General features: G+C 43.1%; 1 protein-coding gene across 1 annotated transcript in view; it reads left to right on the forward strand.

Moving 5' to 3' along the window:
• LOC111090394 overlaps positions 1-13,252 on the forward strand; it is a 69,514-nt gene that overhangs the window by 39,428 nt on the left and 16,834 nt on the right. Inside the window, exon 3 of the mRNA XM_038562396.1 lies at positions 6,627-6,805. Coding sequence (XP_038418324.1) covers positions 6,627-6,805 — 179 coding nt within the window. The remainder of the gene's footprint in view (positions 1-6,626; positions 6,806-13,252) is intronic.

Below are 13,252 nucleotides of genomic sequence, written 5' to 3' on the forward strand. Positions count from 1 at the left end.
AACATTGGAGGAGCTAGAGGAAGGTGGCAATGAGAATATCTGAAAGACTCTTTCTTTGATCTTAAATACTTCTAAAACACACTTTAACATATATTTCTTTTACTGTGAACCTGCATGTTTATATTTCTCGCCAATTTTATTGTTTATATTTTCTTATTGGTTTATGAGAGTAATTAATAATATATATTAATATAATTAGGACTTCCTTGTATGTGCATGTTTAAAGTTTTAGAACATATGCCCTTCAAAGATGCAAATACTACTCTTTGGGCATCAGTCCTGGGGGTCACTAGTGTCCCATGAATACTATTATTGCAGAACAAGCATGCAAACTGAGCAGTGGGTTGAGAACAAATGGAGGTTAAATGGGGACCACCACCAAGTGGCTAATTAAAGGTCTCATGAATATTTACTTATGCCTCATGAAAACTTGATGGCTCATATGCCTCATGAATATTTAGTGCCGACTTGGGCCTTCCATCCATTCCAATCTGTTTTTAGCACATGTATGTTCTCCTCCTCCTCCTCCTCCTCCTGCTCCTCCTCCTCCTGCTCCTCCTCCTCCTCCTCCTCCTTCTTCTTCTTCTTCTTCTTCTTCTTCTTCTTCTTCTTTTGCAAAATGTTTCTCACATGATATCTATCTCTATACTTGGCTTCATTTATACTCATTTATTTGTTTCTCTAATTTTTTGATTGTAGAATTGAATATTCTTTTTAAAAAAATCACAAACATCTGTTTCCCCAGTGCAGTTTGCAAAAACTGGAGAGATGATGAAGGAAGCATACAAGGCACAATTAAGTCTCCCCTCACAAGCTGAAGTATCCCTCCCAATCTTCACTAGGTTTGGGTCCCAGAGAGCATGGCATGGGAAACCAGTCACATTCCTTCCCATCAAGGCTGTGTGAAGTCCACATGTCCAAGTGTAAGGAGAGCTTGCATGTTCTGACAGCAAGATGGGGGCTTCTTGGAGGCCATTGCAGGGCCACGGAAAGTGTGAGTGTTCAGGATTTGTAGTATATTTGTGAATGGCACTGGATTATTACTGCATATACCTGCACTCTTGAGGTGGTACAGGGGTGAATGGTGGCACCTGTGCTCTTATGGGTTAATTCCATACAAAGCAAAAGTTGAGATCCAAACTGAAAACATAAATAAATCCCATCTTCCAACATTTGTGACATCCCATATAATGAATGGACAAAAGTGAAAACTTAAATTACTCTCATAAAATGAAAATAGTTATGGAAATAAACTTTCTCCCTCACATTTAATAGGAATCATTAGGCTTTTATTTTACATGGGAAAGGGGGATCAAAGGCATTAAAGACCCATTATTTAAAGTAAAAACAATGTTTTATTGGGTTTTCATGAATTAAAATAGATCAAGGTCTTTTCAAAGTTCAGAAACAAAAGTGAATAAAGTTAGGAAAAGGATGTAGCATGGAAGGAAAGAAAGCTAAACTACTAGAAGTTCTATATTTAAAATAAGTGTTCCTTGCCCCTCCTCCAATTCTTGTGTTTGATAGAAAAACAGAGATAAATCGTTTTCATTAGCTAAGCATATTCTAATGTTCTGTTAGCTAAATGGAAATCTTATTATAGTCCCTGGTGGAATAATTTAAGCTAGTATTCTTTATGTGGCTCTGCATATAAATATCTAACTTCAGAGTTTTAACCAAGATCCAAATCAAACAAAATTAGTTAATTTCATCTTTCAGTAAGACATTGTTCAACTAACACACAGGTGTACTCTTTGGAAAGAAGCCAGTTAGAAAATACTTGAAATTGACTACAGAGAAATTGCTAGAATTTACTAAAGACCATAGGTTACAGTTTTAATTACTTAAAGAGCAATTTATTCAAATAGCCAGGAGGGGTTTTAATCTCAGCTGAAAATGTTTGGGTAGGTTCCATTTTAGTTTTACCTTATTCTAGAATCTAAATCTTGTGGTTTTTTTCCTCCCCAAAGTACCATATTGCTTTTTGGGTCATGCCAATAAATACAAAGTTCTTATTAGTTGAAATATAGGCAAACAAGAAATACTCACTCACTGTCCAGATACTCTTGATTCACATGTCTAAAGTGCTTAGGATGAATGATACCCATGCCCCTTTGTTCTGCAAATAGAGCCTAAAATCTCCAAAGATTAGATTTTCTTGCAGTGCTTCCAATAATAATACTTGATTACACAAGAAACTGATGTAATAATAGTTTCAGATAATAATAATGCTTAGCTCTTAAGCATTTGTCATCTTCAAAGTGTTTTAACTATTTAATCCTCAGAAAACCCCTGTAAAGTGAGGAAATCATCCAGTAGTACGTTATTCTCACTTCATAGTCTCGAACTCAAACCACTGAAGCGTGTTTGCCTCCTTTTGTATCACTTTGATCCAGGTGGGGTAGATGAATTGTGAAAAAACTTTGCCTTCACCATTTCATTTTGTTTCCCATAAGACGTAAAGCTGGCAAAAGGCTGCAGTTCTTGCTTTTATTATTATTTTTTACATCATAAGCATTAGTTCAATTATCTTAATGTCACAAAAGTAACTGGTGAATACCTTCTGTGGTACAGGTGAGACACAACTCCAAGCCCTCTGTCTTACTAGATTTGGAAATGTTCTTACTAGCTGTTAGAGAAAGTCACTTTGCTTGAAAGATAGTCTAGAAATAAGAGGAACTTGGAAGACTGAAAAGCATTTAAACCTTATCCAGATAAAAGGTTTGGAATTTTAAACAAAATTATCCAGATTTAAGAGGAGAACACTTAAATATTTTTAATAAAATTGAGTGATTACTTGATTTTTAACATCAATTTGAAAAAACAATTATAGAATGCAATCATTGCTTCTAAAACCTGCTACTCTTCAATCTGAGTTTAAATCTCTACTTGAGGTTTGTTTTAGAGAATTCCAAGGAATAGTTACTGTATCAGTCAGGATAGGATAAGTTATATTGGGGTAACAAATTAATTGCAGCATCCTAGTGGCTTAACACAACAAGGGTTTACCCCTCATACTATCTGTTCATTGTGAGTCAGCCAAAGGATTGGGTAGGAGAAGAGGCTTTGCTCTGGGATCCAGCTAATGGATGTTCCACCGTCTGGTTGCTACACCAATGTGGAACACACCTCATTTGCCAATGCAGAAGAAGAAAGAAGCATAGAGAATTCACATTTGCTCTTCAATGAATGAATCTGAAAGTGACAAGTCTCATTTCTGACCAGATTCCATTGACGAGATAGGCTAGAAGGAGAGCAAATGAACCTCATGGTGAGCATTATTGCCTCTGCTACAGTTACTATGTGATCTCTACAATACCTTATGCATATATAATATGTTGTATGGATATGTATATACATCAGAATTCATGTACATAAACATATTCTGTATATTAGAATATTTTATATATACATAGTGTACATTACATGTATATTCATCTTATTTTACTTCTATTTGCTATGAAAAATTGAATGACAAGTAAAAATGTGTACTTCCCTTCTAATTTCTATTCCATTTTGGAAGAGCAACCATTTGTCCCAGTAGAAAATACAAAGAACAGTAAAGAACTGATTCTAACGTCTGTGTTGTGAAACATCCAACATTGTAAGCCTATTGAATGAAGAGCTTCTCCTGTAAGTTCTTTATATGTTCAACCAAAACCCACATAGCATACTACACCACTGAAATAGTTTTGACTATGGAGTTTAAGTGACAGCGATGCTAGAGGACAAAGGATAATGTGGTGTGTCCTAACCATTCACCACATCCAGTTGAGAGATAAGCCAGGATTTGTTAATACTCTGGCTTCGGCATGCCATTTGCAAGCTCAGAGTCCAATATCAAAGGGATAGTGGGCTAAAACAATAATAAACATTAGTTAATGGTGGTGGGGGCTGGGAATAGCAGGATCTATTTTCTGGCCACTTGAAGGTTGGTTAAACCACTGTAAGGGAGCATGGCTTAACATCTCTACATGTTAACTGGACTTTGCTTGGTTGTTAAGTTCACTCTAATTTTTGAGGTGTCTTGGATATTTTGCTCCAGGAAATTTAATGAAATGGAAGAAACCCAGATGGATAAGTAGAATGACCACATTTAGGAAGGGCTTACTCGGGATCCCTGGGTGGCGCAGCGGTTTGGCTCCTGCCTTTGGCCCAGGGCGCGATCCTGGAGACCCGGGATCGAATCCCACGTCGGGCTCCCAGTGCATGGAGCCTGCTTCTCCCTCTGCCTGTGTCTCTGCCTCTCTCTCTCTCTCTCTGTGTGACTATCATAAATAAATAAATAAATAAATTTAAAAAAAAAAAAAAAAGGAAGGGCTTACTCTATGCCAGGTATATTACTAGGTGTTTATAACATTATCTTAGTTAATGTAGATCACACAATGACTATTTGAGGTAGATAATAAATCCATTTTACTGATGAAGAGATGAAGATCCAGACAATGAAATAAACTTGCCTGAAGTCATAAGGCTGTAAATTACAGAAATATGACATGAATCCACACACATTTGTGAGCTGACTGGATGAGGGTTGTCTGGTCTGATATGTGAGGGTCTGATTAGACCTGAAGCCATCCTCACCCCTTCTCAGGGTCACTTATCTTCTACAAGTGCACACGCTCAAGGAAGCCTGGACAACCCTCCTTGGTCACAGCCTTTGAAAATAGGCTTAGTTCTCAGAGAAGCCAGAGAAAACCCAGGTTGGAGGCTAGCTATTCTCTGAAAGCATATCTCTTGTGCATTAGTCACTTCTTCATTCTTGGCGTCTTTACGTAACTTCTCTGCAGTTTTAATATCTTGCTGGTATTTTTTGCTTCTGTTTGCCACTCCTTCCTTCTGGTCTTACACTTCATGCCTTCCATAAGTGAGCTGTTCCTCTGATTCTCAAACCTGCTTTTCCTGTAAGAGACCAATTTCTAGTCCTTTTGGATATGTTGCAATGACGTGCAGCTACTCCCAGCACGGGGCTAGACTTTTCTCCAGCTTCCCCAGCTTTGTCCATTCCCCTTCCCACTATATCAGCTGGAGCACCCAGGAGGCCCATGACTTCTCTGAAAACAGTGTCCTCGGGCCTCTGGATTCTGCCTGGATTTTCCTTCTAGGAAAGAAGAACAAAAATTGACTGCAGCGGGCAAAGATCTATCTATAGCCCAATGGGGACTGATTTTTGACATGTTCTGGGATCCTTGCTCCAGGGACACTTATCACAGCCTCTAGAAAGCCCAAGCTGAAAGCAGTCTCAAAGTGTTCTTTGGCATCTTGCTATGACATCGAAGGATTTTTGTGCACAAGAAGTTTGGGAAGTCTTTGAATGTGGTAGTCAGGGCTCCATCCTGTCCTGAGCTACCTGTCCGCCACTCCACCACCACACACCCTTTGCTCTCTGCCTATCAGACAGAGATCTGAAACTCATTCCCAGTATAAGAACCATCTCTAAAGGGCACTCAGAGTCAAATCTCTTTTGAGGTCTTGTGTTTTAAGCAGGTGCATGTGAGAAATCCAATAAATGTATTTTATTGAACCAGTGAACATTTCTCACAAGGAATAGTTTTGCAAAGAAGGACTTTCAGTTAGGAAAACTTGACTGGGCCTCTGAGAGCAAGTGGCTAAGAACGGGGAGCAGGAGTGTCCATACTTACTCAGTGCCAGAGCTTCAGCCACAAGGTGCATGGGATCTGCCAGTGAGCCTCAGGGATGATGCCATGATTCCCTGAAAAGAAGCTCTGGAATGGGGTGTTTATGCTCCTTTTCCCAGGGGCTTACTCCTTCAGTTGAACCCAGACCATGATGGTGGCTCTTTCTCACTTGGCTTTCTTACCCCTTTGCTCCTCTCTTGGGATAGCACAGATGTCTGCCATCTGAAGAACTGAGGTGACTGTGAGCCAGACACAGACTTCAGCCCAACACTAGCCCACTGTGCCCTCCCTCAGTGCACACCCCTTATTTTTTGGGTTTTCTGCCCCTCAGAGTCCTGCAAAAGGTCTGGGATTTGAGATGTGTCCAGACACTGAGAAGCAGAAGTTAGGATCCCATAGCTGCAGGTCTGAGGAGCTTTAATTAGAGGCTTCTCCAGACCACCCGCCTGCCGGCCTCTCTAAGGCCCTGCCGTCTGCATCCCAGAAGGGTCCTCGCCGCTGTGGGTGGCAAACCACAGCAGGACGCCTGAAGGTAGTCAAGTGGGCCTGAGGAGGCCCTCAGACCTCAGCTGTTTTTAATTCCATAAAACTGAAACTTAATATATGAGGCAGGCAAGATAAAAAAAAATGCTTTTGTGCCGCATCGGTGTTCCACATTGGCCTTCAAATCCCATTGGGTCGAATTCAACTATAATAATGACGATGATGGTAACAGTACTAACAGCAATCACAGAAACCATGTGATGATAAAAGAGAAAAGCAGGAACCAAAGGGGGGGATCCTGACACTGGTCTGGCACTGCCTGGTGTGTGTTGTCCTGGCTGATTAAACAGGAAGCCCAACTGATAGAGCCCAGTAACCGCAGGTCCTCCTGGTCCCAGCAGCTCTGTTGGAGGTGTTGCCAACCTGGGGTCATCCTCAGGCCTGTGTCTGGTTGCCCAAAGCTGACTGGGGGGTCCAGTCAGAATTCTCTTGGCTTCTCCTCAGCTGTGGTGGCCTGACATCCTGACCTCTGGGCCCAGGAACACCTATCTAGATGTCCTCCTGAAGATACCTGAACAGCTGGAATCAAGACAAGAGCAAGTGACCAAGAGTAGAAGACTCATCACCTTTTGTTACTTGATTAACTTGGTACGAAAACTAGGGAACCTTTTGCATGTCTCCAGGTGAGCACCTTCTCCAGCTCTACCACACTGGTCTCTTGCTTTCCACCACAGCACACATGGGCTGCCTCACTGTGGCCCTCTGAGGGGCTTGACTTTACTCTGACCTCCTTCCACTCTGGCTCTGTAGGAAGAGCCAGTCCTCTTCCTTTCCAAGACCAGTCACTCTCCTTTGCCCTTGACTTCATTTTCCTCCTCTGTCCTTCTTTTGGACCATCAAGTCTTCTGTCATGTATTATTAGCAGCTTATTCTGCTTGGCCTGTGAACATACTCAAGTCACTCCTATCTTAAAACAAAGCAGAAATTCATGCCTCTTCCACCTCCATTTTTCCTTCTTTCCTTGTTTCGTCTGCACACACAGCCCCACCCTGCCCACCTATGGTGTTTAATTCTTTGTGTGTGTGGCAAAATATATATGACATACGAGGCACCATTTTGACCCCTTCAAGTTTTGTAAGTCTATAATTCAAGGGCATTAAGTACCCTGTCATTGTCCACTCTGTTGCTAGCTACATCATTGCACTGAAACTGCTCTTACTGAGCTCATGAACAGCCTCCTGATTACTGACTCCAGTGGATACTCATTCAGGTCTTGTCTCACTGGCCTCCTTGGGGTCACATGTCACACACGTGGCATCAGTGCATTGTTTCAGAATGACTGCTGGCTTGCACCCATCTCATTCCCTCCAACTTGCTGGCTGTACCACTATCCACGGTAGGATCCTTTTGCTCTGCTTGGATTCTGCAGCTCCTTGGGAACCCATCTGCAGCTCTCTGTTTTTTCTACCACGTGTGAATTATCTCTTGGTGCTTTGGCCAGGTCCCTCCAAATGAAGGGCATAATGGGCATATTACAGCTGAGAGAGGCTCCAGAGAGTATTATGCAATTAATTCCACCCCAAAGGATCTTCTCCAGTATCCCGATAGTTGCAGGTGACTGAAGTGTGTCTGGTTGGTAGAGGAACCGGACATATTGGGAGTTTTGGTGACGGATGGCATAGACTACAGATAAGTTAATTTTGTAGTTCTTAAGAGCAAAGAAGAAATCCCCAATCAACTATAGGTAAAACATATGGCCTACATATGTAGGAAAATAATATTGTCCTTCTATCTTTGAACCATCTCCCTGATTCCTGTATGGAGAGCCTTAGTTCTCCAGCTACTTTGTAACCTGCTGTTTTAGAAATCAGGAGGATAGAATCACTGTGTTCAGGGAAGTGTAGTGTGAAAGTGGAGGCTTTCAGCACCCCAGCAGAGGGGAAAGAGGCCTAAGGACAAGCATGGGCAGGAATAAGAACTGAGGAAAGGCTGTCAGGGACCCTCTTGCTTCTTTTCTAAATTGAGGAATACCTGATATTAACCCAGTCATCAGCGACTGAGAATACACAGGCCCTGTCACAGGGTGTGTGCTTGGGGATCTTTGTACAATGAGATAGGCCTAAAAGAGTCCTCCCCTGGGATTGGCTGGCTCAGGGCCTGCTGATTGCAGGGCCAGCATCAACTTGCTAACACCAGAGCACTGTGGCTGTAATCAGCCAGCCTGGTAATAACTGTCAGCATCTTAGGGAAGGATTTGGGGGGTTTTAGTATCCTTATCATTATAAACTGTTACATGACCAGGTCCTATGCAGAATAGGAAAATCAAAACTCCTAGGAATGATGATGCTCTGGATAGCTCCTGCTCGTCTTCTAAGACTCAGCATACATGTCCCTTCTCTATGAGGCCTTCCTGTCCCTGACAGAGTGAATTTCACAATGCCTCTTCCATGCCCTCTTGTATGCCCTTCTGCCATATAATTTCTTTGCATGTGCCATAATCATGTGTTCATCTCTGTCTCAGCCGTTGGACTGTATGCTCCCAGAGGGTAGTATATCTATTTCTGATGCTTACCATTATTCATGGCATACAGAAAGCCCTCAGGTAATTTTGGATAAACAAATGAATGAGTGATGAATGAATGAGTGCAGATTTGAAGTGACTGGTTTTCAGGGCCACACTGGGAAATCACTCCCTAACAATGGACACATATTGTTGGGTGTGTGTGAAGCCTTAGATGGTTAATAATGAAGCATCAGGAGCAGGTCCACTAAGAGAGGTATGGGAATTATGTAACCAAGGGCCTCGGAGAAGGAGCACATGTTAGTTTGTTCATTAAATGTTCCATATGAAATATCAGGATGACATAAAATACTGGGCTCTCCCTGGGTGTGAAACTCTTTCCAGTGTATGACCTCAACACACCTAAGCATTGAGCTGGAGAGGCAAACTTGTGCTTGGTTTGTTTGTTTGTTTGTTTGTTTTTCTGTTATTCTGAACACGTTTACTACTCCCCCTACCACCTCCTCAAGAGATTGACTTAGGAGAATGTCTTTGATAAAAGCATCCTTATAACCTAATGAAGTCACTTCAATGTAACATCCTCTCCATCATACCAAAGGGTGGAGGTGTTGGCTCAGGGATGGAGCAAACATTAGATCTATCAATTATTATCACACCAGTTGTTTTATTTTTTATTTTATTTTATTTTTTATTTATTTTAAATAAATAAAAGGGTGTTTAAAAAAAAACCCTTTCCCCAACTCTGTGACAACAGGCAAATTGGACCATTATTATTATTTTTTCTTCTTCTTCTTCTTCCTCTTCTTCTTCTTCTTCTTCTTCTTCTTTCTTCTTTCTTCTTCTTCTTTTTAAAGATTTTGTTTATTTATTCATGAGAGACACAGAAAGAGGCAGAGACCCAGGCAGAGGGAGAAGTAGATTCCCCATGGAAAGCCCGATGTGGGACTCGATCCTAGAACCTGGGAATCACGACCTGAGCCAAAGAGAGACACTCCCCCACTGAGCCACCCAGGTGCTCAGAAGTTGGACCATTTCTACATAAAAGAAGGAGGCCCCAGCAAAGGGAAGAAGGCATTCAAGTTCTGTGAGTGCCAAGGCAGAATGAGAAAAGGATCAATGGGGATGTTAAAGGATCAATCTACTGATGTGAAACCCTATCAACCTGGCTCTGAGAGCTGAAGATTTTTCTGGAGTAGGCGAAGGAAGTAGGGCCTGCCTCTCTCAAGCCTGGTGGGCTGCTTAGCACCCCAAGTTGGGTGATCTTCCCAAGTTGGGTGATCTTCCCAAGTTGGAAGATCTGGGGCTGAGACATCCTCACCACTTTTGCATTATTTCATTAGGCTGTTGACAAATAAGCACATGGAAACAATCCATCGCTGGGCACTGATTACATTTTCCTTCAGAGCCATGTGTCTTCTGTGAAAAATTATCTTAATCCCCCATTGACATCGGACCCACCCTCACATTTTCCAAAATTTCTTAGTCATGCTTTTCAAAGGGTTTGATTGCTGTCCCTTTGTACATGATTTTGCGCATGGTGTTTGCCTCTCTCTTCTCTTCTGACCTGGAGTAACTTGAGGCCAGATGACAGCTGAGCTGACGCCCCCTCCCCTCACATCATCATCCTTATGCTAGATGCTGCACACTCTGTGGTGGCCCATGAGTAATCCCACCATCCGGGACCTTTCTGCAGAGCCAGAGTAAGTTCTTCCTTCTTGCTTATGTGTGATCTCAGTCAGATCATAAACACTCTGGAATTCCGTATATCCCACCCTCCCTAACACTCTGTTGGCTTTTCATTCATTAATTGACAAATAGCAGCCCCAATAGTATAGAACGAACTAATTTTTCTTGTGTGGATTTAGAATGGTACCAGTTACTACCATACTTAGGAAAGTGGGTAAATAGTCACAGTAATTTTTCACATCCTGTGGTCCCAATGATACTGGAAAGTTCTTTAGTGGAACAATTCACATCCATGGTGCAGACAGCAGCCTAGAATCAGGTGAACTTGGCAACTTGCTCAGCAATTTTCCACTGGGTCATTGTGAGTGAGGGCAGGAGGTTCCTTGGAGGTTTATCGTTCCATATGTGTTTATGCAGGCTTTACTTCGAGAGAGCATATCTCCTCAACCTGACAGTCTGTTTATGCACAGGCCTCCTGATACACCATGCACTAGTGAAAATGTCCAATGTGGAAAGTATTATAACAGCTATGCAACCACCTTTGATTAGAAGCAGCTTTTGCATCAGATATGATCGGGGATACCAGAAAATCGGGCTTGTGCGGGGTGGGGGGTGGCTTAATGACTTTAGTCTTTGCTCTGCTCTTGTTTATCGTTTTGTAACCTTGGGAGGTGATTTCTTAAGTTCTGTGTTCCCTACAGAGTGTCCTGTGGCGTTGACATTGAGGAGCACAGATATATAACACATGAAAACCATTTATAGTAGCAAGGAAGCTTTTGAGGGTAGAACGTTTTGAATGTTCCATTCCCAAGCTTTGGCTCATTACCTGAGAGGTGGAGACCTCTTTCACAAAAACAACAGACCAAAGTGAACCCAGTACTCAGACAGCTAATGTCTGATGACCTTGGCGTTTGGTGTTTTGAGTTTCTTAACTACCCATGATTATTGGGTATGGAGCCATGCCCTCCTGCAGGTTCCCTTGAAATCTTATCTAAAATACAACATGGTTTTGTAATGAAAAGTAGCCAGTTCCCACTCAGAGTCATGCAGTTGGTGCAAGGCATAAAAATACATGGCCGGTGGGTGGTGGGGAGGGTATGGGAAGGAGGGGTTTGTGGGGCTGGAATGCAGCCCTTCTCTGCTTCTCAGGCCTTGTTCTCTGGTCCTGGGCTGTCAGCCCAGAGGATGAAGCACCTTTTCGTAACTCGCCATCTCAGAGGGACACCCTTTTGCCCAGAAATGCTGCCAAGCTCAGTACCATCCTGGTGTTTCCTTGACCTCTGCCTTGGGTGACTCTCAGGCTTCTCTCCTGCCAAGGAAAGACCAGGGGTGGAGGAACTTCTTCTTTCATGCCATTTCCCATGAGAGCTTGATCTCCTCTATTTATTTCCAGCTTCTTCAGTGATACTCCTGAGTATCAGTGAACACCAAGGATTTTCTTCCATATTCACATCCTATAGGATTGGGATGCATAGCATGGCAACATTTTGTGACATTAACTTCTGTGCTGTTCTTTTCTCCCTGTAGTTAATTACTTTGCCCTTCCCTCTCCACTCAGCCAGTTTAAACAACTAAGCTGTTTTGTGCTCAGTCCCTAGGAAAGGGAAGGGAAAAGTAGGATCAGAGACAACGAAGGGTTGTCTTGAAATATGTTTCCAGAAGCTGATACTCTTAAGGGAGAAGTGAGGACTCCGTGTTAAGACAAGATGGGATAGACATCGTGAATAAGAGCAAAGATGCCCACTCTTGCTGTCTTTAGGAAGGGCCGTCCTGGCAGAAGGAGGGTTGGTAGAGAGCTCTGTGGTCTACCTGTTGGCAAGGCCGTCTGGGGAGATTCTATGGCCCCAAGATGGCATAAAGTGAGTCCTGTGCTTTCATGGGCAGCACAGGAAAGCGAAAGGAATCGTCAGATCTAAAGGGATTTCTGCCTGGAATGAGGGATGTCCTGCTGAGAACTGAAAAGTGTGGACTGGAAATGATGAGCAGGAAGAAAGATGTCTTCAGAGACTCCATGAGACCTCCCACCCAGTCCCTTAGCACCATGTGAGCTTCCAGAACACAGACAGTCCCAGGGAAAACAGACATGCTTGAGATTAAGCTCCTGCCACCCCAGTGCAGTGGGGCTCACGATATAACATGAAGTTATAGAAAAACAGGTGAAATGCACACCTGAATGGTGAGCAGGGATCCAAACCTGCTGTAGGATCTGCAGAAATCAGACCTTTCACCACTTTCCCTTTCTGCCTCACTCTACCCACGCGTCTACTCATGCTTCTGTAATTTTGTCCAGCACCCACGTTCTGGGGAGGAAACCAGCTAGGGCTGTGGGGCTGCTGGGGTGGGGGCTGGGGTGAGAGGCTGGGCCCAGGTGCTAGTGGGTGTAATGCTAGTATGAGGAAAGCTTCTGAGAGTGTCTGCTCACTTGTCCTCTCATGCTCCCTCACCCTGTGGCCAGAGCGAGGTGCCAGCTCAGGTTTTAACATTAAGCCAGGAGTTCTCCCACTCCTGCTCTGTTAGAGTCTCCTGAGAGTCTAGTCCTCTCTTCAGAGTCTGAGGGAAAAGGTGTTTTGCTACCTGGGTTCCAGCTCCACCCCTCTGACTTCTGAAAGAAGCAGGTGTATTCTGGGCTGGAGGCAGGCCATGAACATCCTGGTCCTGGCTCTGGCAGGACATGAAGTGGGACCATAGCCCTTGTCCAACTTCTCCAAGTTTCCAGTTCCTCCCTGGGAAATGAGGAGACTGGACTAGAATGATCTATATGGTTCTTCTAGCTCTTCAATATTTGTAAGTATGACAGTCTCTGACATTTCCTTTCCCTGATTTGAGGCAGCAGTTTAGTTCTTTCAAAAACCTAGGCTGATGCAGTTGGTTAAGCATCGACTCTTGATTTCAGCTCAGGTCATGATCTCAGAGTCCAGAGATG

The sequence above is a fragment of the Canis lupus genome, chromosome 17 (assembly GCF_011100685.1).
Source record: "Canis lupus familiaris isolate Mischka breed German Shepherd chromosome 17, alternate assembly UU_Cfam_GSD_1.0, whole genome shotgun sequence".
Lineage (NCBI taxonomy): Eukaryota > Metazoa > Chordata > Mammalia > Carnivora > Canidae > Canis > Canis lupus.